The following is a 27,878-nucleotide window of genomic DNA, read 5'->3' as shown; positions in this document are numbered from 1 at the left end:
TTTTTTTTTACATGTTTCCACGGCGTTCTCTTGTTTTCGTGAGAAAAGGTCATCTGTCGACGGTGGACGTCTTCTCGCCTCTACAGAAGAAAAGAGAATATTTACTCTCCAGACTGGACTCTTGTCTTAAATAATCCACACAGCTCAGCAGCAGAAAGACTCCACTGACATGTCTGCTCATATGAACCAGATATGGAAATTTATCCACAACAGTCAGAGTTTACACTGACCTCTTGCTCCACCACAGGAACCAGGACGCTCCGTTATTTCACTATTGATCTAGAACCATGTGGAACTCACATGTCTCAGCCTTCAGATTGAATCACAGCTCAGATTGTCTCAATTTCATGTGTTTTAAACCAAGTGGATAACAGGGCTACTTCTACTGTGACTTCAAGAGAATCGATTTCATCTTTCTACTATTCTTTAAGTGTTTTAAAGCTGTTCAAATTTTCAAATTACAGGCCAATCTTCTGAGTTTTATCGGGGAACATTTGCTTTCAGATTTGACTGATTTGAAGAAGAGCAATTGACGGAAATGAATCAAGGTTCGATGGGATTGAAATTTGTCAAACAGTTAACAGAACGGGTTTTTTGTCGTTGTCTCATTTTAATGAGGAGCTGAACTTTGATTTGACTTTTATGAATGTTCGAACCTTGCCGCTGCTGTGTATCCTAACCTGTTATTGTGGCTGCTACGGTGGAGCAGTGGTTTGGATTTATGGACATTCTTTGCAGTGTTTGCGTGTTTTCTCCGAGTTGTTACAAATGTGTAATTAGGAAATACAACACTGAATAAATTTGAATTCAACATCAACTTTTACTGACTGAAGTGAGAGTCGGGAAATGTAACCCGTTGGGAAGTTTTCACTTTGAAAAATAAGAAGATGTTTATCAGGCCACGTTTATATGGAAACATTTTCAAGTGAAAACACAAAACTTTTCTGACACACAACGCTGACAGCTCACAGATAAACCGACGCGCTGATGACACGATGCTCTTTGAGCCTGAATAAGCACACAGAGGAATTCCTGCTACGTAGGCTAGGCTAATGAATACTGGCTATTTTAAACAAATCCACAATGAGGATTATTTTCTTCCCTACATCATTTAACCATCAGCTCCCTAAGAAACTGCACAAATGAATGAGTTTCTTTCAGCTTCCTGAAGCTTTTCTGTTTCCCTGTGAGAACTTTAATACGTATATTTCAGAATTCAGATATTAACACCAGGTCAGGATGTTTTTTTTTTTTTTGTTTTTTTTTTGCCTGCTGTCACTACATGAAGTGACCACATGGGGGCGCCACAAAGGTTTGGATTCAGAGCAGAAAGTTCAGATGGGACGGGTATGGGGAAGGGGTATTGAAATTTATTTACATTATTTTTTAAAGTAAATTGTCTTTGGAAAAATGAAGTGTAGAAGTTATAAAGACACTGTTATGAAGTGTAGATGATCCATCGCCAGATAGTCCTTCACTTCTTCATCTCCTGCTGCACCCGCTACACTCCAGGTTTTAGACAAATAAACCTGAATATTTGTGGGGTTTTTTCCTCCTTTTATTTTCCCCTCACTAAGAAGTTGCTGCTGCTGTTTTTCTCCAAGACAGTTAAAAAAAAATAAACCATCATTCATACTCATCTCTTCAACAGAGTGAACAGATTTAAATGTGATTAAAGGCCAGAATCTGACAGAAGTTTCATTTCCCTGCTGGGGTGTGTGAACGAGTCTCTGAGTTTTAGAAGAAGTTCATCCACCCAAAGGAGGAAATCCCATTTTTTTGCATCACAGACTGAAACCTCAGCGCACTCGGCTGGTGAGTAACTTTATCTCTCTGTAGATTGAGTGGAGATTAGTTTAATTTTCTTCATTGTATAACTGAAAACATCAATAGGAGGGTTTTTTTTCTGGATATTTCACTGAGTCTTGCACCAGAAGGATTCATTAAACTTGGGTTTATATTGAGATTATAGTCATTTTTTTGGTTTAGTGAAAATAATCTGGAACACAAAGAAGCACTTTTAAACGTTTAAATTTAATTATAGTGTGTTTTACCAGTCTGGCACACTCAAGATGAGACTGAGCTGAATGTGAGCAGGACGAAGTGAAAAGAGCTTAACAGTCCTGCTGGTACTTTATTTATAATCTGATGCATTTTAGTATTCTGTCTTTTAACATAATCCCATCATCTTCAAACATTTCACTTCTATTTTAACTTTTCCTTTTTCCAAAATCTGTTTCACTCTTTGAGCATTTTTCTCTTTCACAATTTTCTCACCCAAACCAATATTTGTAAACAGTTTGTCAAATGTGTTTCCTAAAACTATGGAGTCTCTCCTGTTTATCAGTTCTTCAAGTGAAACCACAAAACTTCAGTTGTGTTTTTATTGATCGAATACGGTGAAGATGCAACTTTTTGAAAATGTTTTCGGTATTTCTTGTAAACAGACATCATTTTCTAAATATTGCAGTGTGATTGCAAAACTATTCTGAAAGGAAAACGCAGAAAAAAACGCATTTTCAGATGAAATGTTATTTTCTGTATATTCAGTGACATTTCTCACCGTTTCTAACCGTTCAGGCGTTAGATTTTATCGTGACGCTCTTCGGGGTTTTAATGATTAAAATAACAGCCAATGTTCCTGACTTCCTCTGGGTTTCTGGTGCTCAGACCTCCATCATCTTCATCATCCTCTTCATCAGTGACCATGGCGGCCTGCGTCCTGCTGCTCGTCTCCTCGCTGCTGTGGGTCGGCCGAGCTGACGTGAACTGCAGAGGAACCGACGGTCGAGCCGGAGCGGCGGGAGCTCCGGGCCGAGGGGGGTGGCCCGGGGTGAAGGGGGAGAAAGGAGAGCCGGGTATTACAGACATCATCCTGATCGGTCTCTTGTTGGTTCAGTTGGCGTGTCGCTCCTCGCTCCCGGATTGAGGTGTTTTGTCCTTGTTTGCAGCTGTGAAGGTCGAGGGTCCGGCGGACGCGTTCGCCATGCTGAGGCTGAAGGGGGAGGCGGGCAGCCAGGGATCTCAAGGGGACATCGGTCCGAAAGGATACCGTGGAAATCTGGGAGCGCTGGGCCGCCCCGGTCCGCCCGGACCCCCCGGCCTGGGCAGCAGGAGCGACGGCCGCAGTAAACACCCCGCCTCCGAAAGGGTTTCCACATTAGAACCGACACTTTCCACCAAGACAGGAGAAAAACCGCCCAGCAGATTCTAAAACAATCCCTCAGAATTCAGATTTAAGCTCCACAACTGCACCAGAAGGAGCAGAGAGATTCCCATCAAGCGTCCAACACTGAGGGTTCCCATGACGATCAACCACCACAACACGAAACGCTGAAAATGATGTAGTTTTCATGTTAAGCCACTAGCGGGTGCTGTTGTGCATCTTTGTGATGAAATCACACACAGGTTCATTAAAGATGGCGCCGCAGCAGAGTTTCTGCCGTCTACACAGACGCCCGAGCGTTTAAGACGGATTGTGTTTTCCATCTCGTTTCCATGGAGACGGACTCGGAGTGTTTTAAAAAGAGTTCCGCCTTGGCAGCTGTTTTCAAAAAGTTGCGTTTTCAGTGACTCTGACAACCGTTGTGTAAACGGATGTCCGAGATGCAACGAAAGCTTAGTGTTTTCACTCGTGTGTGTGTGTGTGTGTGTGTGTGTGTGTGTGTGTGTGTGTGTGTGTGTGTGTGTGTCGCAGGTCAGTCCCCTCAGCAGCAGCGTCGTTCGGCCTTCTCGGCCATCCGTTCAGAGAGCAGTTATCCTCCCTTCAACCAGGTCCTCCGCCTGCCGTCAAGCTTCACGCCGACTCGGCAGATTTCTCCGATTCCCAAAAAATATTTGTTGAAATAAAAAACTTTTGTTGTTTTCAGATCGTCACCTTCCAGGAGACCGCGGTCAACAAACCTGACGACTTCAACGCGGCCACGGGGTACTTCACCTGCAGGGTCCCAGGGACCTACTACTTTAACTTCCACTCTACAGCCAAGGTGACGACGCCGTTTGCCGCCGACGCTTCGTCATGGTCGATTAATCATGGAGATCTTTCCTCAGGTTGAAGCTGGAAACTGGAGGAACGGCCACATAACTACTTCACTCGCATAAAACACCGATTAGATGCAGACCAACTTTCTGCAAACACTGGGACAGACGGTGGAAACACTGCGACTCTGTATACGCAGTAAATGGCTGTTCTGCACATGCTCAGTAGATGAACAGTAACCATGGCGACCTCCAGAGGGTCATGACTCCCAGTCCCGCTTCTCTCAGGGCTAAATGATAGAATTTAGCTCCAGACGGACACAATGAACTATATCATATATTTAATCCGTTTACTTTTTATGTTCCTCTTGAGGAACCAAACACTTGTAATTAATGTGCCGTCACTTCATTACTTTCTTTTCTTCAAGTTGAATTTATGTACCCTGTAATTTAAAATGCTATATTTTCTTTAAAAAGCATCATAAATACTATGCCATGCAATTCATACATATGAAACTTAAATTTATTTATAGAGTTTGCATTGCTATCCATGATGGTAATTTCTTTTTCCATTGCTTATGTGCAAATATTATTAGAATATTAAACACCAATCCGATGAAATGATGATAAAACTCTATTTGTCCCTCAAGGTCAGCATCTGCCTGCGGCTCGCCAGCGATGCTCTGGACAACAAGCTGGGCTTCTGCGATTTCAACAAGAACCAGGACCAGGTGGGTTCGGACCGGTGGACGGTGGAGCGGACCGGCCCGGCACGCCGGGAGCTGACGGTGACGGGCTGTGCCGTTTCAGGTGCTGTCGGGCGGCGCCGTGCTGCAGCTGGCGGCCGGCCAGAGAGTGTGGCTGGAGTCGTTCAGGGACGGACAGACCGACAACGACGCACGAGACGTCCGGGACAAGCAGATCATCTTCAACGGCTTCCTGCTCTTCCCAAATGCAGCCTGACTGTTTCAAACCCGCCCGGCTGAATCAGTTTCTTAAAACAATTAAACAGTATCCACTAAAGAAAGTAATCCATCACAGTGTCGTTCCCTCTATTCTCGCCTGTCTTAACTTCATATTAAACAACAACAAAAACAAAAACCTGGCATGTTGTGCTTTTTTCTGTGGACACAAGTTCCCTTCATCCATCTTTTAAATCCCAGCTGAATCTCAAGAATCTCACACAGTCGCAGGAAGAACATGCAAACTCCACACAGGCCCCTGGAACTCGAACCAGGGAGCTCCTGGCACGACTTTTTACACTGCAGTGTAAATCCTGGACACATTTTCTGAAACTATAAAGCAACACAGTAGCAGCATTCTTGAAGCTAAAGTCGGACACTGCTTGTGTCGAGCTAAAGAACAAGAAAATACAGAGGAATATCAGCTTGTGAGGTCTGTCTACGCCAAGTGGAAATGCAACGTTTTAGCATTCTTGTTGAAGAAAAGTTTCACCTTTACACTGCAAACTTCTGAAAACCATGTTTTGTTTTTGGTTTTGTCACAGAAGTGCCAGTTCATCTGGAGCCTTACAGCAGGAAAGTTGTGGGTTCCAATCCTCCTTTCAGGGTGGAGTTTGCATGTTCTCCCCGTTCTCCCCGTGTGTGGGTTTTCCTCTGGTTTCCTACCACAGGCCATAACCGTGTGTGTGAGTTTGAGGTGACCGTAAATGACCCGTAGGTGTGTGAGTGTGTGTGCTGAGCTGTAAAATGGAGCTGTGTGTCCACACACACGGCCGTGAACTCTGTGATGGGGAAAACTGAAGATACAAGCAGCTGAAACGAGTTCAACAAAAGGAAGAGAAACTTGTTTGGTTTCTTTACACTTCCTCTTTCCCATCTTTCTGGTAAACTGTTGCCACTTTGGCACATTTTCTGCTGACCGCTTTAATATTTTACGGTCTGTGTTTTGGACATTTTATGCTCGTGCAGCTTCAAGCTGCTGCTGTGAGCGACACGTGCTTCAAACTGAACTCAAATGGAGTAACAGGAAATAAACTGGTGTGAACTGGCTGTGAATTAAACGCCGAGGCCATAAAATCTGCACCATGTGAGCACTTCAGTCTGAACATATTTGCCGCATCCGATTGGAATATCGGCCGGATCTCATGAGGTTTGGTCGACCGGGTTTCGATCAGGGTCCATGTAAACGGCACATCGGGATATTTCTTCCAGTCGAAGCTTTGATGCTTGACATCAATAAAGCGTCCCATGCTCGCTTCGTTTGCGTCAAGAGACGGTTTCTTTGATGTTGTGGTTTAAAAAAATAATAAAAGAAGAACCAGAGGCGTAGCAAGTCTTCCGGGTGAAGCCAAGAGTCACTGTTCACAACATTCACAGTGCAAAGCATTGTGGGATTGACTTACGCTGAAATTGATCGGGTTATATCTTGGTACACATTAACTGGCACAATATTCCCTGTAGTGTCTTCAGGGTTCATGTCAAACGGCCACTCTGAAAGAATGTTTTGGGTGTCCGTTAACGCGACAGCGGCGGGCGGAGTCACTGAAAAATCTCCCAAGGTGGAACTTTTTCAAAACGCTACAACTCTGCCGTGTAAAATGAGTGAAAACGCAGCTTCCTGAAAACGCTCCGTCGCTGTGTAGACGACAGACAGGCTGCATGCACACCACGGCCGGAGTGAATGATTCTTCTGCTCGTGCTCAGTAGGACAGTGACAACAACGGTGCAGTGTAAACGCAAAAACACACAAATGAGACTTTCACTTGAAACACTGATGTGTAAACTGTTCCTCAATTAAGTTTCTGAGTGACTGGTTAGGATATGTTTCTAGTGTTTTAAAGTTTCCTTCTTTCTCCTCTCTCTCTCTCCCTCTCTCTCTTTCCCAGCTGTCAGTCAGAAAAGCAGAAGTGTTGGAGGCGTTTCAGATTTCCTCTGCAGCCGGACTCAGAGCTTCACTTCGCTGGTTTTTATGTTCTTATCCTGCTCCATCCGGTAAGCTTCAGGGAATGTTTCTATTCTGATCATTCTAATGAGATATTTACCTGTTAATCTAGTTTTATAATTTCAAAAGTGGTTTCTGTTCAAGTCATTATAATGGGAAAAATAATGTGCTTCTGTTTTGGATCGATAAAATCAATATTTTGTCTGTTTATGTTGTTTTTTTTCCCCATCATCCTCCTCTCCCTCCGTCCCGCTCGTCTCACCTCCGCTGCTCTTTTTCCTCCCCCTGGTCTCCACCAGTCTCCCCGCCATGAAACACTCTTGTTTTTTCATGATTGGCGCTCTGCTCTTATTGGCCACTCGACTGCTGGTCAACATGCAGACCTGTCCAGCTCCAGGGATGCCCGGGATGCCAGGTGTGTGTGTGTGTGTGTGTGTGTGTGTGTGTGTGTGTGTGTGTGTGTGTGTGTGTGTTCTCGTATTTCTATCCTTGTTGGGGCCAAATGTCCCCACAAGGATAGCAAAACGTGGAACGACGTGCCTTGTGGGGACCTTTTTCCGGTCCTAAGTAGGAGAAACAGTGTTTTCTTGACCATGTTGTTGTTACTGAAAAAAGTAAAAGTGCAAAAACATTTCTTTAGGGTTAGGCTTTGTTGTGGTGTGGGTTAGGGTTAGGGTCAGGGTTAGGGGCTAGACATGAATGGGAGTCAATGGACGGTCCCCACAAGGATAGAAATACGAGACTATGCGTGTGTGTGTGTGTGTGTGTGTGTGTGTGTGTGTGTGTGTGTGTGTGTGTGTGTGTGTGTGTGTGTGTGTGTTAGGTTAGGTTCAGTTAGGTCAGAATGAGCTCTGGGTGATTTAGGTTAAGTAAATATAATAATTGATTTCGTGTAGCTTAGGTTAGGGTTGAGTTTGGGTAAGTTAAGGTAATGTTGACTTTGGTTAGATTAAGTTAAACTGGACTGAGGTAAACTTGAGTTTAAGTTATTAAGTTAAGCTAAGTTAAGCTTGGTTTATGTTAGTGTAGTTACAGGAAAGGTGTTGAGTCAGGTTAAGCTAACAGGTCAGGTTAGGATTTGATTTGATTAATGCTCGGTTAGCTTCTGGTGTCCGTGTGTGTTTTTGGTTATGGCGGTGTTTGTTTGCCTGTGCTCAGGGATCCCCGGGCTTCCTGGCAGAGACGGTCGCGATGGAGAGAAAGGACAGAAAGGAGAGCCAGGTGAGCAAGACACACACCTGACACACACCCGACAGAGAGCAGCCCGGTGAGAGGCATCTCACTACTGGAACGTGTGCGACTGATTCCATCTGCAGGGGCGAAGAGCCACGGCGCCATCGGCCCCCAGAAGGGACAGAAGGGGGAGCCGGGGATGGCGGGATATCCCGGTAAACGAGGTCCGACTGGAGAACCTGGAGAAGCAGGGCTTCCAGGCCTGAGCGGACCTCCAGGAGAGCCAGGGGATTCTGGGTATGAACTCAGATCGCTCCCTCCGGGACCCTCCAAGCCAGGACTGCCACAGTGTGTTAAGATCCAGGTGTGGTTTCAGGACTGTTGACCTGCAGCAGCAGGCGGCCTTCAGCGTGGCCAGAGGAAGCAACGAGCGGCCCGAGAAAAACAGCGTGGTCCGCTTCACCAGCGTCATCACCAACATCAACGAGGACTACGACACAGAGACGGGCCGCTTCAGGTTCGAAAGCTGTTTTAACCTTAAACTGGAGGGATGAAGGCGCGTTTCACTTATACAAATCAGTTCATAAGTATGGATTTATACGACTTGGTTTCAGGTGGAAATGTGTCATTTCTGCGTTTTCCTTTCAGAAAAGTCTCGTGCCCAAAGTGAAAAGACGTGTTTAAGTGTTTGTTTTCTTGATTTGCACCACAGGTGTCGAGTCCCGGGAACGTACTACTTTGTCTTTCACGCCTCGTTGGACCAGCGGCTGTGTTTGGTGATGAAACTCGACGACACGGTGCTGGCGCCGTTCTGTGACCATCGCAGCACCAGGAGACAGGTGAGAACAGAAAACACCAGCGAGACACTGAGGCAGCGGAGGCAGATGAGGTCCTGAAGAAACTCTGTACTCGAGAAGAAGCTTCCTCCACTTCTTCGGCATGTGGAGTTCTACAGGGCTCTGTATTAGGGCCCAGCTTTTTTGTTGTTGTTGTCTCTCTGATGCACCATTCGATCAACAAATTCAAGCAATGCTCTGCGGCTAGGCCACAATAGTTATATATATTCACCACTAATAAAGCTGAAATTTTGCAACTGGAATTAGCTCACTGTAACATTTCAGTCTCTTAATATTTTCTCCCCTAACAAGGAAGTAAATTAGGAGAAAAGTTATTTCAGCAGTTATTTCAGAAGCTGAACTTCTTTACTGCTGAATCAGCAGTTTTTTTTTTATTATTTTATATCTAAGTCTGTATTTCTTTCTAATTAAATACTGAATAATTTCAGCTATTCGTTCCACAAAAAAAGGCTCAAATCATCATTGGATCTGAAGAAACAGGCGTCTCATGTCCTGTAGTCTGTCCCTCTCAGCCAGCTTGGCTCTGTGTTTCTGCAGGTGATGTCGGGCGGCCTGGCGGTTTACCTGTCCAAAGATCAAGAGGTGTGGCTGGAGACCAAATACTTCAACGGGATGACAGGGACCACGGGCAGTTACAGCATCTTCTCCGGCTTTCTGCTGCACCCTCACTGAAGCAGAGGTCGCAAAACAGGGAAATCACTCCCGCAGCCTCATTACAAAACACACCTGTATTTCAGGCTTTTTGTCATTTGTGTCAACTTTTCTGAAACTATACTGAAAAAATTAGGCAAATGAAAACGGGATCCAGAAACAGTTCTAACAGTTCCAATAAAAGCATAAAATATTGATGGCAGTTATTTTTCGTCTTTCTTTTCTGTCTTTTTTACTACAGCTCTTTTTTAAACTACTTTTGCTCACTTTTCTTGGCATAAAAGAGAGAACTGAGTTTTCAAATAAAGACAGTATAAATAGGTTTTTGAGGTGTTTGTCATTTTTCCCACTTTCCTGCAGTGTGACACACTGATGCTCCACACTCATTCTGTTTTTAATAAACCTTTATCGGCCCTCTTTAGTGTCTTTCTCAATTCATTGAAAAAATACAGAACACGAGATTAAAGAGCTTACTGAAACTTCAAACACTGTAATAATCGAGCTATCAGCGTTAAGGCGTGATTAGATTAAAGCAATCCATAACGCATTAAAAAATGAATCGCATATCAAACTCAAGCCTTTTTGTCCCTTCTCCTCAGCCATAGTCGGCTCCTTCTGCAGTATATTTTTGGTGGTGATAAATAAAGAGTGTTACTGGAGTTCTGAACGGTTTGTTACACTTTTAAAAACGTCCACACAAGTGAAATATGTAAACTTTGTCAAAGCGAGTTTAATTACCTGAGCAGGGCTGTCCACTTCGCCATACCAGCTCCACGCCAAACACACAGGCGCAGCCGCTCCACACCTCATGGCCCCGCCCCCTGCTCCCTCTCAGCCAATCATCTGCTAACTCACTTTAAGGATGCATTCAGGTAACCTTCAACGTGTAGTAAACTACAAAACATCATCCGATCTCAAGAGGTGTCATCACTAATAGAGGCCGAGGAGGAACAAAACATCAAGCACACTTGAGCAAGAGAAAGACTCCAATAAAAGTGTAAGCAACATAATGTTATAAGAACATACAACATAAATAGTCAATGCTCAGGAGAGAGAAGACATCGTCCATGCTTATGCTACTCTAAGCTAGCAAAGAAATCCTAAGAGTGGAAAAAGAGACTGTGATTATTTATTTGGTGTTCAGGAAAACTGTTCTCGCTGTTGAATGAGCCTGCAGCGTTTGACCTTTTTTACATCTGAAATGACTGAAATAGTAGACTGCAATGCACCTCTGTCTACTCCTTTGACGATAAAGAGGTTAGCTCTGACATATCAAAAAACGACTTCCCAACTTTTGTTAAATAAACAATAATAGGAAATCAGATTTTGCATTTGATGTACAAAACGTCAAAAAGGAAATTCTTTTTTTTTAAATAATGATTTGTTAAAAAAAAAGTCTTTCAGACATGTATAGTTCAGTCTTACAGAGTAATTTCTTTTGAGTTTCAGTCTTGCTCATAAGATTTCTTTTAATTCATTCATTCATTTATTTGGACACACTGCATCTGTACATTTTTATAATTGTTAAATTGATAAATACTAATTCAGCATTACATATCTCATAATAATACAAACACCCATGTTTCGTCCTTATTCTCAAAGCAATGCTGAGAAATTAATCCATGCATCTGTTACCTCCAGAGTAGACTACTGTAATTCCTTGTTATCAGGGGGCCCCAATAACTGCCTAAAAAGTCTCCAACTCATTCAAAATGCTGCAGCAAGAGTTCTCAGAAGAACCAGTAGTAGAGATCATATCACCCCAATATTAGCTTCCCTTCACTGGCTTCCTGTTAAATCTAGGATAGAGTTCAAAATCCTCCTCTTAACCTATAAAGCCCTGAACAACCAGGCCCCATCATATCTTAAACAGTTATTAGTCCCATACTGTCCCAGGAGAACGCTTCGTTCTCAGAGTGCTGGAGGTTCCTAGGTTCTCTAAAAGTAGAACAGGAGGTAGAGCCTTTAGCTATCAGGCTCCTGTTGTGTGGAACTAGCTCCCAGTGTCTGTAAGGGAGGCTGACACAGTCTCGGTATTTAAGACGAGGCTTAAGACCTTTCTATTCAACAAAGCTTACAGTTAAGGGTCGAGCCTGCTCGCTCTCTCTCTCCCACTCTCTCTCTCTCTCTCAACTATTATGTAACTGTTCTGTAAGGTGATGTTGGGAAAATGAGTCGTGGATTTATTGTGTAAATCTGTGAACCTGTGTCCACTTCAATGGAAATAAAATTATCTCTCCCCCTCTCTCTCTCTCTCTTTCCACTGTGGGAGACCAAAAAGTCAGAACACCAAAACCCTGGACGAAGAGGCTGTCTCTGAGGAGGACTAGAGCCATGATTGAGGGATCGCAGACAGAACATCAATCACGGCTGATCCATTGAGACAGCCTGGATTCAATGGGTGCAATTCTAATTGGGCATCAAACAAAACAGCTGCTCCACTGATTAATGGAGGAACCCGGACCCAGTGGGTGTAAGCGTTTACTTAACCCCAGGCTCCTACCATGTGGAACCGGCTTCCAGTTCTGCTCCTTCTCTCCTTCCGATGTAATTTCATTGTACTACTGTAATTTCATTGTATTGCTACATGCCATTGATGATTGTTCCTCTTGTAACCTATGTACCCTTTGTTATATGAATTGTATGTAGATACAAGAAACTGTCTGTCCTATCTCCTTCTCTTTCTGTCCCCTCACCCCAAACGGGACAGCAGGCCGCCGCCGCCTCTGAGCCTGGTTCTGCAAAGGTTTCTTCCTGTTAAAAGGGAGTTTTTCCTTTCCACAGTCGCTTATGCTGCTCATGTGGATCTGTTGGGTTTCTCTGTAAAAGTGTCTAGAAACGACCATGTTGTAATTGGCACTTCATAAGTAAAGCTGAATTTAATTGAATTCTCTGGCAGATCATCTGTCTGTTCTCAATGCAAATGATGCTTCACATTGGAAATAGAGGGGGAAAGAAAAGATGTGCTCACATTTCCTGTGCACTGAAACTGTTTCACAGCTGTTTAACTTCAGTTTTCAAACAAACACACAATGTGGAATAGAACTGGAAATAAGACACAAAAGTACTTGACATTTGCATTCAGTGACATATTCAATGGAGCAACAGATACTGAACATCCAGCCTGGAAACATGAAGGGGAAGTTCAGGGAGAAAGAAAAAAACAGAACTAAATGTTCATTTATTTTATTCTCATCATCACTTCTTCTTTATATTATTACTAACTTCATCTTGAACTTTCGCTTCCTCTAGTTCTTTTTTTTTGGGAGGGGGGGTATTACATAAATATCTAAAAAATTACCTAATTTGCCATAAAATGTGACAATAAACCCCCCAAAAATTAGATTTTTACTTGAATTCTCTTTGTGTGCACATGATAAAATGTCGTTTTGGATACACTGTTTTACATGTTTTCTTGTGGAAAATTATTTAAATTCCTATTTTTTTATGCAGCTTCTAATAAGTCTCTACTAATAGTCGGCAATTCTCTGAACTTTTGCTTTCTTTTTTTTTGCAATAATGCTTGTTTAAACTCTTATTAGAATTTCATGAAAAGTGAAATTTCCCACCTATTTCTTGTTATTTTCTCCCCAAATATATTACACAATGTATTATTACATTTACAACATCTGGATAAAGCTTCTTCATGTACTGCATTGGTGTGAAAATGTGAAACACTTTCCTCACTTTATTCAGCTTGCAACCATTATTCTTCTTCCTCTTCTTCTTCTTCTTCTTCTTCTTCTTCTTCTTCTTCTTCTTCTTCTTCTTCTTCTTCTTCTTCTTCTTCTTCTTCTTCTTCTTCTTCTTCTCCTTCTTCTCCTCCTCCTCCTCCTTCTCTCACACTTTCACTTCTTGTTTTTTCTCCTTCTGACTGATGTTTGTAAAACAGCAGGACTCTTCTCCAGCTCGTCGCTGCTTTGAAAGAAAACAGACGTTATTCCCTGGAAGATGGTGAGTTTAATTTGACCTTTACAAATGATGAGAATGGGGGGAAATACATTCAAAGAGACAAACTTTAAATTCAGAATGGTGTGGATGTGAATGTCATGTGTTTTAGATTTCTGAGCCCAGAGAGCGAAGTGCTGTCCTGTGCAGTTTCCTGCTTCAGTAACGCCAATATTTCATTATTTCAAGTTCTTTTTTTTTTTTTTTTTAATGAGATAAAATTTGAATCAGAAATAAGTGGTGTGTTGGTGTGTGTTCTTTAGAGGCTCTTTCTGTAAAAGCAGAAACTATATGAAGTCCTTCAAACATTCAAACCTGTTTTTATGATTAAATATTATTCAGAGCATTCAGGTGTGTGTGTGTGTGTGTATGTGTGTGTGTGTGTGTGTGTGTGTGTGTGTGTGTTCTTGTATTTCTATCCTTGTCGGGGCCAAATGTCCCCACAAGGATAGCAAAACGTGGAACGACGTGCCTTGTGGGGACCTTTTTCCGGTCCTAAGTAGGAGAAACAGTGTTTTCTTGACCATGTTGTTGTTACTGAAAAAAGTAAAAGTGCAAAAACATTTCTTTAGGGTTAGGCTTTGTTGTGGTGTGGGTTAGGGTTAGGGTAAGGGTCAGGGTTAGGGGCTAGACATGAATGGGAGTCAATGGACGGTCCCCACAAGGATAGAAATACAAGACTGAGCGTGTGTGTGTGTGTGTGTGTGTGTGTGTGTGTGTGTTCAGACCCTGTTCAGGTCTTCTGCGGGGCTCCTGCTGGTCTGGGTGTGTGTGGTTGCCCCGGTGGTCTCTCAGTCCTGCTGTGGGGGGGTTCCTGGGGTTCCTGGGATCCCGGGCACACATGGGCCTGATGGGAGCGACGGCCCCAGAGGACAGAAAGGAGACCCTGGTAAGCTGAACTCGAGTTTCTTGTTGGGACTTCCTGTGGCTTCTGAGTTTGCATGTTCTCCCTGTGCGAGCCTGGTTCTCTTCAGCTCCGTCCTCCAGCTGACCGACGTGTCTCTGTATGAGCAGGCGAGGCCACTCGGCCCATCAGGGGCCAGAAAGGGGTGCCAGGCCTGCGGGGCCTCCCGGGACGCCCCGGTCTGAAGGGGGACGTGGGTCTGCCGGGTCCTCCGGGACATCCGGGGCCGCAGGGGGAGAAGGGACGATCCTCCAACGCTGCCGTCAGCCAGAAGTGCTTCTTCTCCTACAAACGGGTGATCTCTCAAACAGTGATGTCCGACACCAACATCGAGTTCAACAGGTGGAGCTGAAGCGTTGAAGGATTTCATTTTAAGATGAGCAAAATGTTTGACTGATCCCTGAACGTCCTCAGAGAGATTCTGCCTGACCTGGATCAGCAGTTCCAGGGAGAATCTCTGACCAACGGGACGTTCGTCTGCACCACCAGAGGAGTGTACTTCTTCAGCTACCACATGTCAGCCAAGAGCCGCGTGAGTCTCAGCAGCTCTCTGATACTCTGCTTGTTCGTGTCTGTTTCCTTCACACTCAAACTGCTCTGCGTCAGGACTGAAGGGTTTCAGTCTGTAAACCTGTGACTGTAATGAACACGCTCTTGGTGTCTGCTCTGGACTGATGGTCACTCTTGTGCCGATCCAGCTGTGCCTGAAGCTGATGAAGGGCGCCGACAGTCACATGTTGATGTGCGACAATGCGGACGGGTTCCTGGTCACCTCGGGCTCGGCGGTCCTGGAGCTGGCGGTCGGGGACACGGTCTCCCTGCAGACGCACAAGTACAGCAGCATCGTGTCGAGCCAGAGCAGCACGAGCCACACCTTCACCGGCTTCCTCCTCTTCCCCACCGCCTGAACTGACGCTGAACCCTCAGCCTTCAGCTAACATCATGTTTTTATCAATGGTTCAATCTGGAATCCAAATGAGATTATACAAAAAATAAATTCATCATTACTTTGTCATTTAGAATCTTACTCGAGTCTGACGGAAGAGTAAAACCGTCAATAGTTGTCGTTGTAGCAGATTTCTGTTGAGCTTTTCAAAGGTGTTTGCTTGTGCCTGAATGAAAGTTTTAAAAAGTTATCTTTTTTTGTGGTTGAGCTTCTGTTTGAGTTTGATCAGTTTTTACTGATCACTCCTTCTTTTTGTTGGCTTTTGAATAAAAGTTTTAGCTCACAGTTTTGCGTTTTATGGAACTTTGCTGAAGCCTGATTGATTTTTGTTTCTCTTTGTCGGCCTTTGCTGAAGTTGTGGATGACCATCGCGTCTCTTGTTGCTACTTTTCTTGATTTTACAGCGTTACGCGTTATTATCAATTTTTGACTATTTAAACATCATCTCTTTACAAATGGAAATTTGATCTCTTTTTATAGTAAAACTTAAAACAGCTTCAGTAAAAGGCGCCTGGGGATAGGCAGGGGGATGATTTAAAATATTTAATGTGATGGTGTGGGACATTTCCTCTGGTGGCTCATTGTTTAAAAACAGGGAGGTAAGGTGAGTAACGCTCAGCTGATCTAATTGACTCGCACAAGCCAGGGCTTCGTGAATTATCCAGCAGGTGGTGTCAGGTTGTCGGACACTTAACCTTACAGCTGTGAGGTTGGGAAGCAGAAACCCGGGACTCCGGGCTGGATTTATCCGGTTCAGTCAAGGTTTTATTCTCTCTGTGGCTTTTATGGATATTTCTGAGGTGTGAGGTAAAGATTAAATTCAGCTACTAAAGAGCAACAGTGACGTTCACATTTCTTTACAAAAAAAATAAAATAAAAAAAAAAAACTCCATAAAGAGGCTGGTGTCAAATTACAAGAGTTTTATGCAAAGAAATGTTTACAAAGAGGGAGGAGAGCTTGAACAGAAGCTGAAGGACGAAAGATGAACTGATGACGTACACAGACTGGAAATAGGTTAAACGTGACAACTCGATTATAAATAGATAATACTTTTAAGATCAGGCTCTGCAGTCCGACAGCTGCTCTTCAGACCATCTCGTTGGTTTCTGCTGAACCACTGAAGACTCCATTCTTGGCGTAGAAAGTGTTCTTCACCACCGAGGACTTGGCGCTGGACGGGGTTTTGTAGTCCAGGGTGTAGTCGCCTGTTGGAAAACAACAGACGGCCAGACGTCACTCAGCTCTGCTGAAAATCTGAAATATTCCATTCATCCATCCAGCTGGAGAAAACTGCCTGGAACCCGTGACTGCCCACCGGTGTAATGATTAGCTCTTCAGGGTGGGATCACCTCCATTTGGCTGTTTAAAGTATGAACGGTTTGTGTGATGGAGCCCGACTCACCGAGCCTCCAGCCGTACTCCCAGGAGGAGAGCACCGGAAAGGCAAACCTCTCTTCAGGTTTAATGTGTCCTCGTCTCTGCAGGTACAGTCTGCGTCCCTTTCCCTGGAAAAACACATTCAAACTCAAACCATCTATAATTATGACCTCTTGATACTAAGGCCTGCACTGTGTCTGAAAACTTGACAGCAATGAATCCGTTTAAAGTCCAGACTGGTTCAAGAATAGACAAAGAAAATGATGAGTTTAATGTATGTTAAAGGTGGGAGCGGGGCGTACATGGTGGGAGGAGTCCTGATACAGAGTCTGCTTGGTCTGAGGAGAAGCTGGCCTCATCAGAGGAGGTGCCTCAGTCCCCGCTTCTACATCCGCCACTGCAGGAAGAGGAGGAGGATGAGGAGGAGGAGGAAGGTGGCTCTGCTTCTCAGGGGCCCTCTTGCCAGGAGACACAGCAGCAGCACTGAGTGATAAACACAAATGTGAAAAAAGCACTTTGAATCAAATACTGGCAGGATTTTATCCTTCTTCCCTCAAAAGGCCCCAGTTATTTAGACTTGCTGGCCCTGCTATGCAGTAACTGTCCCCGCACACAAAAAGATGAGTAGTTCAGCCAATATTGTAATCAGAACCCAGCAAAAAAATCTCATTTACTGCTTTTCTGTGTCCGCGCTCTTTAATTGAGACAGATGTGCTGCAGCAACAGTAACCAAGGTCTGAAGCCCCACAGACCCATAATCTGCCCCTCCTGTTTGGGAGCAAAGAAAGGTCAGAAGATTGCAACATCACAAACTTCATAATTAATTAACTTAACTTCTTAATTAACTTAAAAAAGAGTCTCTCTCACTCTCTCTCTCTCTCTCTCTCTCTCTCTCTCACACACACACACACACACACACAACACAGGCACACGCCATGGGATCGGTTCAGGCAAATAGATTGCTTCTATGTAAGAGGAAGCAATTAAAAGCATTTTCATTCTTCATTTCTCTTCTGCTCTCATTCTGTGGTGTTAACTGAGTCCTTGGCCAAGTTTGAACATGCAGAGGTCCTGACAAGTCAATAAACAAAATCTGAGACCAAGAAGCATCTTCTGAGATGAAAAAACAGTGCCCACTCCTGGCCCGACATGACAAATTACATCTTTTTTTTTTTTTTTTTTTTTTCCTGCTTCAGTGTGGACAAACGTCAGTAAAGACCACAACACAGCAGCACAAAGCCACAACGGAAGTGTGCCGTGGTCAGGGAACAAGGCTGTTTCTGGGGGAGATTATATTCTGACAAAACCAAAGCGGAACCAAACGACTGACCACAGAGCACAAACATAACATGATGACAGCTTCAACAGATTGTTGTATACTCCATTCACATTCTAAATCATTATGCTGCGATTCACTTGTTTATTCACAATTTTATCCACATTCTAATGAATATGTACTGATTCAACTGTTCACTATATTTTCACCTCATATATATTAATATATTCTGTGATTGTTTCATGATTTTGAGGCCTTCAGTATAACTGGCTGGAACTGAAAATGAATTCTGTGTGCATCCTGACGGTCCCAGGCCGGTTTAAAGGTCAGAAGCAGGGAGTAGACCGACTCCCTTTTCTCTTCTCACATGAGAAAAAAGCTTCTGTGTCTCATAAGACAATTGACGCTTGTATTCATGTCCGAGAAAAACAACAGCTGCGGCTCAGAGTTTTATCAAAATGTAACCATCAACCAGCTTAGTCATGCAAACACGAAGGTTTAACTTCCCGAGCGAAGGAGAGATCGGCGCCATTTCTGCTCGAGATTTTGACACTGTTAGATCTCTGACAGCTGAGGCCCGGGGCGCCCTCTATTTTTTTTTCTATTGCTAGCATTCAGGTTATCGCCCTGTCTGATCAACCTCCCACTGAATTAAAGATCTTGTGCAGAGACTTCAAAGTTTCGAGCATTCTTGATTACTCCTTTCTTCAATTTTTTGCTGAAGTCTCAACACCAACATTGATGATTACTGGAAACACATCCATCAAAATACTTAATCAGCATTTTTTTTTTTAATGAAACTTACGTTTCATTAAACTCTCCATAAATCAAAATAGTACATCTTTGTTTCCGGGGACAATATTTTCTGATGGACTTTGGTTCCGTCAGAAAATATATTCCCCCCCCCCAGAAAAAAGCCTGTTTTCTCGCTTTAAATTAATCAAACTTTATTTCTATAGGATTATTAATATTAAAACAAAACAACACAAAATGCTTCACACAACATTTAAAGCACAGAACAACATACATACATACGCCATCCTGACCATAAAAAACACAATACAGTAAAACACACAGCCACACCTTCACCACAATCACACACACACACACACACACACACACACACACACACACACACACACACACACACACATGCCGATACACACTTCCATTGTGTCTTGTTGATGTTATGTTGTGGCAGCTGTGAATGCCTCAAACATCAAAAAGCATCAGTGTTAGTTTGTTGCATTTGAAGAACAGGTTTTGTTTCTGGGGGACAAAATTTTTCGATGGAGCTCAAGTCCACCAGAAGATTGTCCCCTGAAAACAAAATAGGACTGGCTTTACTAGGGGACAGTTTAATGAAATATAAGTGAAAGTTTGCTGCTGAGTGATTGTGACTGTGATAGCATTGTTAGTCACCAGTGTTGAAACTGTCATCATAAGCTTTATTGCTGTCAATCGTTTGTTTCCAGGGACAATATATTCTGACGGAACCAATGCGGAGCCAAAGCAGAACCAAAGAATCACACTTCTGTTGTGGCTTTTTGTTGTTTTGTTCTGGCCCCTTCCGGGCCACCGTATATCCGTTTGAATTATGTTACATGTAAACATGATACTTTTCGAAAGTGAGAAAACAAAAACAATACATTCAACAAGTAGCTCAAAGGAGAGGTTAACCGCTGCAGCAAAGTCAGTCACAACATGGACAGCTTTGTTTGGAATGATTGTTGAACTGAACTGAACTGGAAGGTGGATTCCATCAGAGAACGGGTTAATTTCTCCTCTGGCTAACATTTGAGAGACCTGATGGACCTTCAGTAGGAACATAAAACTGCTTTGTCTCCCACGTCAGAAGGAATCCAAAGATTAGATTTGGGCTCCCCTCCTGCAGCAGCCTCAAGGTGACTGTTCAGGGCCTGTTTTTTCCTCTGGAGGATTCAGACACGGTGAAGCTTTGTTTGTTCACCCTTTACCCACTTCCATGGACACCGTGACCCAGAAGGCCGGGTTGAGGCTCGTTGTACCAGCTGAGGAGAGACTCTCTGGCCTCCAGGACGGATCACCTGCATACATGAACTCTTGGACTCCAAGTTCACCACACAAACAGATTGAGATTCTCACCAAGGCTCAGCAGGCTGCTGGGTCAGATCCAGAGGTCTCAGTTGGGACTGTGCAGCCTCGCTGCTGCCCTTTCTGGAACTGGGATCACAGCAGGATGGGTAGAGTTCGCCGTATCGACTTTTCCAGGCCAGACGAGTCAACATTTCCTTCTTGATCTGCTCCCTGTAGCCATTCTGGCTCTGAGTGGTCAGCAAGCCACGCATCGCCTGACACAAAACCTCCTTTAGCTGCTCAGCCAGCACAATGTTCGACGTGTTTACATGAAGCAAAAACCCAGAAGGAAAGAGAGAAAAAGCTTTATGGTACAGATTATTACTAATTACAATGATATGCATCTGATTAAGACTTCTTAATCAAAACAGAGAAATAGAAGTAATCCATTGAGCAATGAGTAACTCAGACACATGCTACGAATGAAAAGGTGTTCATGAAATTCTTGGTAAAATTCCTTGATCTACCTTTGGCGTTCCTGATGCGGAGCCGAGCTGGATCGGGGTCTTGGTGGAGATGAGCTGTGGATCAGGTGACACTCAGCAACACAGCGAAACCTGAGACACACAAACGGACTGTGTGTGTGTGCTTCCACCCATACACACCAGCAGAAGCACTGATGTCTGTGTGAAAAGTAAAAGTGTGGGTTCAAGTTATTCCCTTACGTGTTTTGAAATGTAATAAAATACATCAGCAAATGTGGATTTTTTTTAACTTTGAGACACTATTTGCGTACAACTTCAGGTAATATCTATAGCTACTATAGAGCATCTTCCTCCCAGTAACATCCAGATCACAGAGCATATTCCCAGCAATATCTACATTATAGAGTGCCTGCCTCACTACAGTGGTTAAAGCAGAACATTTTTCTTTGACTAAAATTTTGTTGTGTTGATATCACCGCAGATATTGTTTTTGATGCACTGGGGTCACAGATTGCACACATATCTTTAGGTTGCTGTTGCAGTCTAAATATATGAATTCATTCCAGCTGTGAAATACAGTGAAAACAAGTAAGAGATTTTGTTTCCCACAAAAGTTACAAGTGAAAGTTGAGGGGGAGGTTCGGAGGTCCTCCTCTGATGAATTTTTAAGAATTTAGATGTGACTTTTCACATTCTGGTGAATTTTAAATGATGATGAAAATGAAAAATGATTTTGACTGATCCTTTTGATGGCAGAATCGAGTCACCTGTGCTTAAAGTTAATATACTCGTATGTTTAGATTATTGAATGTTTTCACTGTGTGTTTAATGTATTTTTGCGACTTCTGTTCAGATTTAACATTCAACCAACTGAAGATAGAGAAGTTATTCAGTTACATTCATATTTACATTTATCCAGTGTGGGTTAAATTAGGCAGTAGGCGTACAATGTAAAGACAATGACTAAAACCAGGTGTCTCTCCGAGACACTCTGTTCTGAGGAGAAGAAGTTCTTATGTCAAATATGGATACAGTGTCCTCAACAACAGGGGAAACCGCTGATACTAGAATCTGCATGGCTTGATATAAAGCATTTAAAGAATATTAAAAGTAAAACACTGAGTTTTTTTATTGATTAGTTTTATAAACCTATTGAACATGAACGAACACCAACAGCTCAGGAACTGTGGAAACAAACTGCATTTGTTAGGAAAATGTTTCTATTACTTTTTTACTTTTGTTTTTTAGTACTAAAACCAGAACCTTCAAGCTCCTCTGACATCCAGATTATAGAGAATCTTCCTCCACTAACGTCTCCATTTGTCACTGGAGACACGAAGCCATGATCTTTTAGCCCTTCCGTGACTTGTGAGCAGCAACACGATGCCACAGGGCTCCATCAGCTCCTTGTGCTCACAAACCAACTGCAGACCGCTGTTGTTTTTCATGTGTTGAGTTGGTTAAAACCACAGTTCCCGGTGAATCAGGGAATTAAGATGCTTTAGAATAGCTTGAACTGTTTGGAATGTTTTAGACCAGGGGTGTTCAACCTGTGGCTCTGGAGCCACATGTGGCTCTTCAGTCCCTCTGTAGTGGCTCCATGAAGCTGTCACCATATGAAAGGTGAATGAATATATTAAACTTATTTTTATTATAGTGACACACCACAGTACTATTCAAAATGATTGGTCACTCTTGGTTCAAAACGGATTCAAATAAAGGTACAAGTAAAATTAGGGAAAATAGCTAAAACCACAAGAAATGGGGAAAAAGTAATAGAACAGCTTAAAAATTGTGAAATGTCTAGAATTTCTAAAAGAACATAAATATGGTTGGGGGTAAAAAGCATGTAAAACTGCTTTAAATGAGGTAAAATAGTTAAAAGTGTTAAAATTTCAAAATTGTCAACAAAAAACACTTGACAGGAGGAGCAAAACTGTTAAAATCAAGTACAAAAATAGGTTAATATTTCATAAAATATTCACTATTCTGAACCCTAACATCATAAATGCATCATAAGATATAGTTTTTGTTTGTGCATCAAAACTATATATGAAACTTCATAACCTGCATATGAATCATTTTAAAGGTTAAATGTGCTTTGCGGCTCCAGAACGACTTGACTTGGCTGAAAGTTGCAAAGGTTGCAGAACCCTGTTGTAGAACTTTGTATTTTTTCCCTCTTTTTGTTCCAATATAAATAAAAGCTGAGATTTTTTTTCTTCTCCCACTTTCACTTTCATTTTAAAGTACAGAAAACCACGAATCCCACCCTGCACGTGCGTGTCATCTCTGAGGCGTCCATCAGTTGGAGAGGGGGGGGCGGGAGGGGGGGCTTCCCGCCAGTGTCCCCGCCAGTGTTGCGTTTCTTGCCGTAACACTGGACGGAAGCAACCCGCAGACCTGCGCCTCCAGCTCGGATACTTCTCCCTAAAAGCAGCCGGGACGTCCAGAGGTGAGTGAAAAAGGAAAAAGAAAGAAGGAAAGACAGGGAGATGTTAGAAAGATGCAACTTTTTGTGAACGAACGGAGCAGATTCTTAAGAAGAAATGAGAGAAACGAAACAAACAGCAACAGACAACACACTGAAGATTTCACTGTTTTGTGGCTGAGATGTTCTGAAAATCTTCAGGCCAGGGGTGTTCAACCTGTGGCTCTGGAGCAACATGTGGCCCTTTAGCCCCTCTGTAGCGCTCCATGAAGCTTTCACAGCATGAAATGTAAATAAATATTTAATTTACTTTATTATAGTGACACACCACGGTGCTTTTCCAAGGGATTTGCCAATCTTGGTTCAAACGGTATTAAAAATAAAGGGTACAAGTAAAATTTGGGAAAATAGCCAAAAATTACAAGAAATTGGGAAAAAAGGAAGAAGAAATGTCTAGATTTCTCAAAGAAAAAATAATTAAACATGGAAAAAAACATGCAAAACTGATGAAAAGGAGGTAAAATTAGATCTAATGGGAAAAGAGGATTAAAACTGTTATCAGGGCAAGAAAACTGGTTAAATGTGTTAAAAGTTCACTATTCTGAACTGTAGTTTAAACTTCGTGAATGTATCCTAAGACATAGTTTTTGTATGTAAATCAAAACTATTTTAAAGGTTGAATGTGTTTTATGGCTCCAAACCAACTTGACATATGGAAAGTCACAAAAATGGCTCTTTTGGTCCAAAAGGTTGCAGAACCCTGCTTCAGACTGTCCCTGATAAAGTGGTCAGAACTGAGATGTTTCCTGTGGAGCAGATGTTGTGGAAGGAGTATTTTTAACTGCAAAAGTCCAACTAAGATGATTAGAAGATTAGAAAATATAAAACATTTTAAGCAACAAGTTTTTTTTTTTTTTTTTTTTTTTTTTAACAATTGGGAAGGAGTTTCTTGACAACTGAAAATGTTTACAACCGGGAAAGTTTATTGAAAAGCTCATTGACACCTGAGAATGTTTTTGAAATACTGCAAAAAGCTTTTAATACTGAAAGACTCTCAACAACTTTTAAACAACCGCGAAACTTTAATAAAGATTTGGATTTTTTTGAACAGCTGGGAAAATTCCTCAACTGTGTGTGAAATTTCAAAACAGCAGGAACAGTTGAGAATTGGGAACGTTTTTCAATTGGGTACATTTTCAAAAACTGGAGTTTTCAATGTGAGGGCCGAAGTGATGTCTGTGTGGAACCTTCTTTTTTTTAATTTTGTTATACTGCAGTAGTGAATGGGCACTTTGGGGGCCGCTCAGGGAGCCGCAGGGCTCCTGCTGTCTGTGTGTATTGTGAAATAAATCACATAAATCTCTGTCGAACAGCATACTTATGAAAATAGTCCACTAATAAATGTTTAGGTACAGTTCTGCGAAGTATTTTGGACTCATATTTGTCTCTCAGAGTTATTTCAGATGTATAATTGTGTCCCACACTGTGTGTGTGTGTGTGTGTGTGTGTGTGTGTGTGTGTGTGTGTGTGGGTGGGTGGATGTGATAAGCTCCTGGGCCAACGCAGAAATTTGAGCTATGTTGTTTATTTCATGGTCAAATTAATGTGATGACACTTGCCCTGGTTTCACACAAAGGAAGAAGTATACGTGGCGAAATTTCCCCGAGTGTGACTCGTTCCGTCTTCCACCAGCCGACAGGAAAGACTTCAGGTGAGACAATATTCAGTTTGAATCTGTGAGCCTCTTCAGCTTTAGAGGTGGTGGAATTTGTTGTTTGGTTTCATAAAGAAGATCTGACAGGACAGGAGCTGCTTCCGGTGAGATTTTAGTCCGTCTGGTTTCATTTCTTGTTGTATTTGAGTAATAATGCGTAGTATCAGTATCGCTTTCCGCTCTCTGGTTGACTTCAGCTGTGTGTTCATTCTTCTGTCAGATTCGGGAGCCGAGACCAGAAACATGTCTTCATCCGTGACGGCGACGGCGGGAAACATCACGGTGGTCGTTCATGTTCACCCGACCCCCGCGCAGGTCCAACGCAACGCCCGGTTCAACTGGGGGCAGCCGGTGGCGCTCGGGGTAAAAACTCCATCACACAGTCCTGCTGCTTCCTGTGACTGGAAGAGAATAATACTGCTATTCACCGTTCTCACTATCACCTTTCAGTGTGTTTCAAAAACTGCCAGATGAAGCAGATCAGAGGAGCTGTGTGTCTCTGAGCCTCACTCCATGCCTCTGTCTGCAGTCGGTTCAGATCATGGTCGGTGTCGTGGTGCTGCTGTTTGGAATCCCCATGTCGCTCCACAGAGGCGGGCTGGCCGTTTACTCCGGGGTTTACTTCTGGGGAGGTTTGACCGTGAGTCGATTTTTTGTGAATTTTTGCTTTGAACGGAAAACGAGAAAGTCTTTCACTCGCAGCGAGGAGTTGAGACGTAGAGTCAAGGACCATGTGGGAGTGTCCTTTCTCAGAAACAGACCCTGCTTCTATCTAGTTTTGTGACTCAATGTCTTCAGAAACTGACAACAGCTGAACAAAAGACGAGTTTAATTGACTATTTTTTCATCATAGATCAACACAAAGTGAAGTTCAGCGTTTTTTTTGTTTTTTTTTCTTAATAGTGTAGTAGGTGGTGTTCATGATGCCGCTGGTTCTCTAATGAATGTTTGATGTCTCTACAGAGCAGCTGGATTTATACCGATTAGATTAGACTAGATTACTCAAAGCTGGACTCTGTTGATCAGGTGACTTGTGAAGGTTGACCTGGATTTAAATTTGGAGGACTTTGAGTTTGAGGAGTTTCCTCAGAAAATGTCTCTGTCTCCTTGTCTCTTGCAGTACATCATAGCAGGAAGTCTGACGGTGGCTGCTTCCAAGTCGATGGAGCACTGTCTGGTGGGTGCTGTCACTCAACACACACTCCACCCTCAGACGCCAGTGATAAATGTGTCTGTTTGAAGGTTGTCCAGTCTTCATGTGCAGTCTGGAGCCGACGTGAGACAAAGCAGGATTAACATATCTGTCATGAGGCAAAATCCCAGAAAAAACTCCGCCCCGCCCCGCCCTCGGACTGTATGACCAATCAGATGAAGCCCCGCAGTCACATGACTGCCCAAAATTGCAAAAGCAACAGGAATCAAAAACCCCTTTCTAATCAACTCCAATTACTGAGTGAATCTTTTTGGGATAGATTCGTCACATTCAGTTCATTCACTAATTACATTCAGCGTTAGAGTCACAGTGAATCTCTTGGTCCGAGTTTAAGATGCTCCAGTGATTCTCCAGGTCAATATCGTAGCTAACGTGAGGTTTCCCACACGTACAAGCAAGAAACTTTGTGATTTTATCATCAAAATGAGTGTTTCACAAACAAAATTGACCGGTCCCAGAGTTGTTGAGGGGCACCGTTATCTGTGGGGTTCCTCAGGGATCAGTCCTCGGTCCCATCTTTTACATGCTTGCCTTTGGCCAATTCGTCCTTCCCTCTGGATTCCTCTTCTCCCGCTACGCCGACGACGCTCAACTTTACAAACTTGATTGATCTGCTTCTCCGTCCACCTCACCTCCAACACTGTGTGTGCAGCTGAACGGCTCCATGGCGGTCAACATCACGTCAGCTGTCTTTTCCTTCGCTGGAGTCATCATATGCTCTCTGGACGACGTCTTCTCCTGGGATTACTATTACGCAGTTAAGGTTTGTAGTTTTACACAACATCTGCAGGCTAACCAGAACTTTAACCACTACTTCAATCTCTTAAAACTCACAGAAACTAAAAAGAAAAGTAGGACAGGAAGCTCCTCCTGCTGTGGGAGGTCTGCTCAGCGGGTTCTGGTCTGTCCTTTGACATCCAGATGTTAGAGCATCTTCCCTTGGTTTGACCAGTATGTAAACTGTTCTCATTCATAATGCCAAAGTATTGATTTAATCCACCTGTGTTCTTCTTTCAGGGTTTTCCAGCCCTCTTGGCCATCTTCCAGTTCCTGCAGTTTGCCATCTCCGTCACTCTTGCTGGATTTGCGTGTCATGCTACATGCGGCTGCGGACAAGAAGTGAGTCAACCATTGGTGGATGAGTTTTTTTTCTAGTACAAATGTAATGCTTTAATCTACAGAGCGAAATACAGGGTCAGCAAAATCCCGTGGAACCAGTTTTTCTTGCTCGAGTTTTAAACCCGAGTTTCACTTTACGTTTACCAACAGGACAGCATGTTTAATCATGAAAACACTAAATGTTTAGACAAAGATTGAATCTTTCAGGATCACTTCAGAGAAGAAGCAAGGACGAAATGATTCATGCAATATGTCATTCCCCTTTATAAATGGACACCTTTCAGTACTCGACTCTCTGACTTAATTTTATTGAGCTGAAAGAAACTGAAAGCTACAACCTGTGATCATGTGTTTTTTTTTTCCTTTAGCCGCCACCGCCGAACTCTGAGGCTCCGCCCACTTCGCAGGGAAACTCTCAGGTGTCCACCGAGGTAAGGAGGTCCTGCAGGGTTTGTAAGTCTGTTCTGAGAGTTTGAAGTCAGACTGAAATGCCTCTTTCGCTGCGTTGCTTTTTAGATGGTGAATTTGACTAAACCTCAGAGGAACCGACGACCTCTGATGTTCCTCCGGCCTACGAAGTTTATTGATCCATCCGTCTGAAACGCCTGATCAGTTTCACCACTTCACAGATTTCTCCCTCATTGTTCTCTGCATCCTTATATATAGAAAGTAACTCCAGTCTGGAGGGAAAATCAAAGCAAAGTTGCCATTCGTTCAGTTTTACTTGAAAATGTGAAGCTTCTCATTTTGTTTGGAGCCTGCAGCTTTTTGTTCAACTTGTTCTTTATATTTTTTGCAATAAAGATGTTAATTTAAACTTAAGTGTCTTTTAATTATGTCCTTTAA

The 27,878-nt window shown here is 43.0% G+C and overlaps 4 protein-coding genes and 1 long non-coding RNA gene across 6 annotated transcripts; 4 read left to right on the top strand and 1 right to left on the bottom strand.

Annotated features, from left to right (window-relative positions):
• The first annotated feature begins 1,701 nt into the window (after positions 1-1,701).
• c1qa (complement component 1, q subcomponent, A chain) lies at positions 1,702-5,072 on the top strand. Of its 2 annotated transcripts, none has more exons than XM_030092452.1 (7): positions 1,702-1,815; positions 2,671-2,858; positions 2,952-3,128; positions 3,698-3,774; positions 3,870-3,986; positions 4,629-4,709; positions 4,789-5,072. In XM_030092452.1, exons 2-7 carry the CDS (start codon positions 2,708-2,710, stop codon positions 4,939-4,941), a joined length of 756 nt encoding a protein of 251 aa, XP_029948312.1. In that variant the 5' UTR covers positions 1,702-1,815; positions 2,671-2,707; the 3' UTR covers positions 4,942-5,072. The 2 variants fall into 2 exon arrangements, with proteins under 2 accessions (XP_029948312.1, XP_029948313.1); XM_030092453.1 differs by having other exon boundaries at positions 1,711-1,815; positions 2,703-2,858.
• Positions 5,073-6,826: 1,754 nt separating this feature from the next.
• On the top strand, positions 6,827-9,885 carry c1qc (complement component 1, q subcomponent, C chain). Its single transcript, XM_030091793.1, has 7 exons — positions 6,827-6,932; positions 7,182-7,297; positions 8,041-8,103; positions 8,199-8,352; positions 8,432-8,572; positions 8,768-8,894; positions 9,450-9,885. The coding sequence occupies exons 1-7, from the start codon at positions 6,910-6,912 to the stop codon at positions 9,582-9,584; spliced, it is 759 nt and encodes a 252-aa protein (XP_029947653.1). The 5' UTR covers positions 6,827-6,909; the 3' UTR covers positions 9,585-9,885.
• A 3,517-nt stretch (positions 9,886-13,402) lies between these two features.
• Positions 13,403-15,646, top strand: c1qb (complement component 1, q subcomponent, B chain). Its single transcript, XM_030091981.1, has 5 exons — positions 13,403-13,517; positions 14,238-14,400; positions 14,526-14,757; positions 14,830-14,947; positions 15,114-15,646. Exons 1-5 carry the CDS (start codon positions 13,515-13,517, stop codon positions 15,321-15,323), a joined length of 726 nt encoding a protein of 241 aa, XP_029947841.1. The 5' UTR covers positions 13,403-13,514; the 3' UTR covers positions 15,324-15,646.
• A 621-nt stretch (positions 15,647-16,267) lies between these two features.
• On the bottom strand, positions 16,268-16,917 carry LOC115389340 (uncharacterized). The gene is made up of 2 exons (XR_003931574.1): positions 16,765-16,917; positions 16,268-16,567 (listed from the first exon to the last, which is right to left on the bottom strand). It is a non-coding gene; the product is annotated as an uncharacterized LOC115389340 (long non-coding RNA).
• A 5,951-nt stretch (positions 16,918-22,868) lies between these two features.
• Positions 22,869-27,844, top strand: LOC115388867 (membrane-spanning 4-domains subfamily A member 15-like). The gene is made up of 9 exons (XM_030092168.1): positions 22,869-23,010; positions 24,623-24,697; positions 24,921-25,063; positions 25,230-25,340; positions 25,821-25,877; positions 26,566-26,676; positions 26,931-27,032; positions 27,401-27,463; positions 27,549-27,844. The coding sequence occupies exons 3-9, from the start codon at positions 24,944-24,946 to the stop codon at positions 27,630-27,632; spliced, it is 648 nt and encodes a 215-aa protein (XP_029948028.1). The 5' UTR covers positions 22,869-23,010; positions 24,623-24,697; positions 24,921-24,943; the 3' UTR covers positions 27,633-27,844.
• Positions 27,845-27,878: the final 34 nt, after the last annotated feature.

Source organism: Salarias fasciatus, chromosome 5 (assembly GCF_902148845.1).
Source record: "Salarias fasciatus chromosome 5, fSalaFa1.1, whole genome shotgun sequence".
In the NCBI taxonomy this organism is placed as follows: Eukaryota; Metazoa; Chordata; class Actinopteri; order Blenniiformes; family Blenniidae; genus Salarias; species Salarias fasciatus.
The sequence above is the reverse complement of the archived record's forward strand: the minus strand, read 5'-3'. Positions and strand labels throughout refer to the sequence as shown.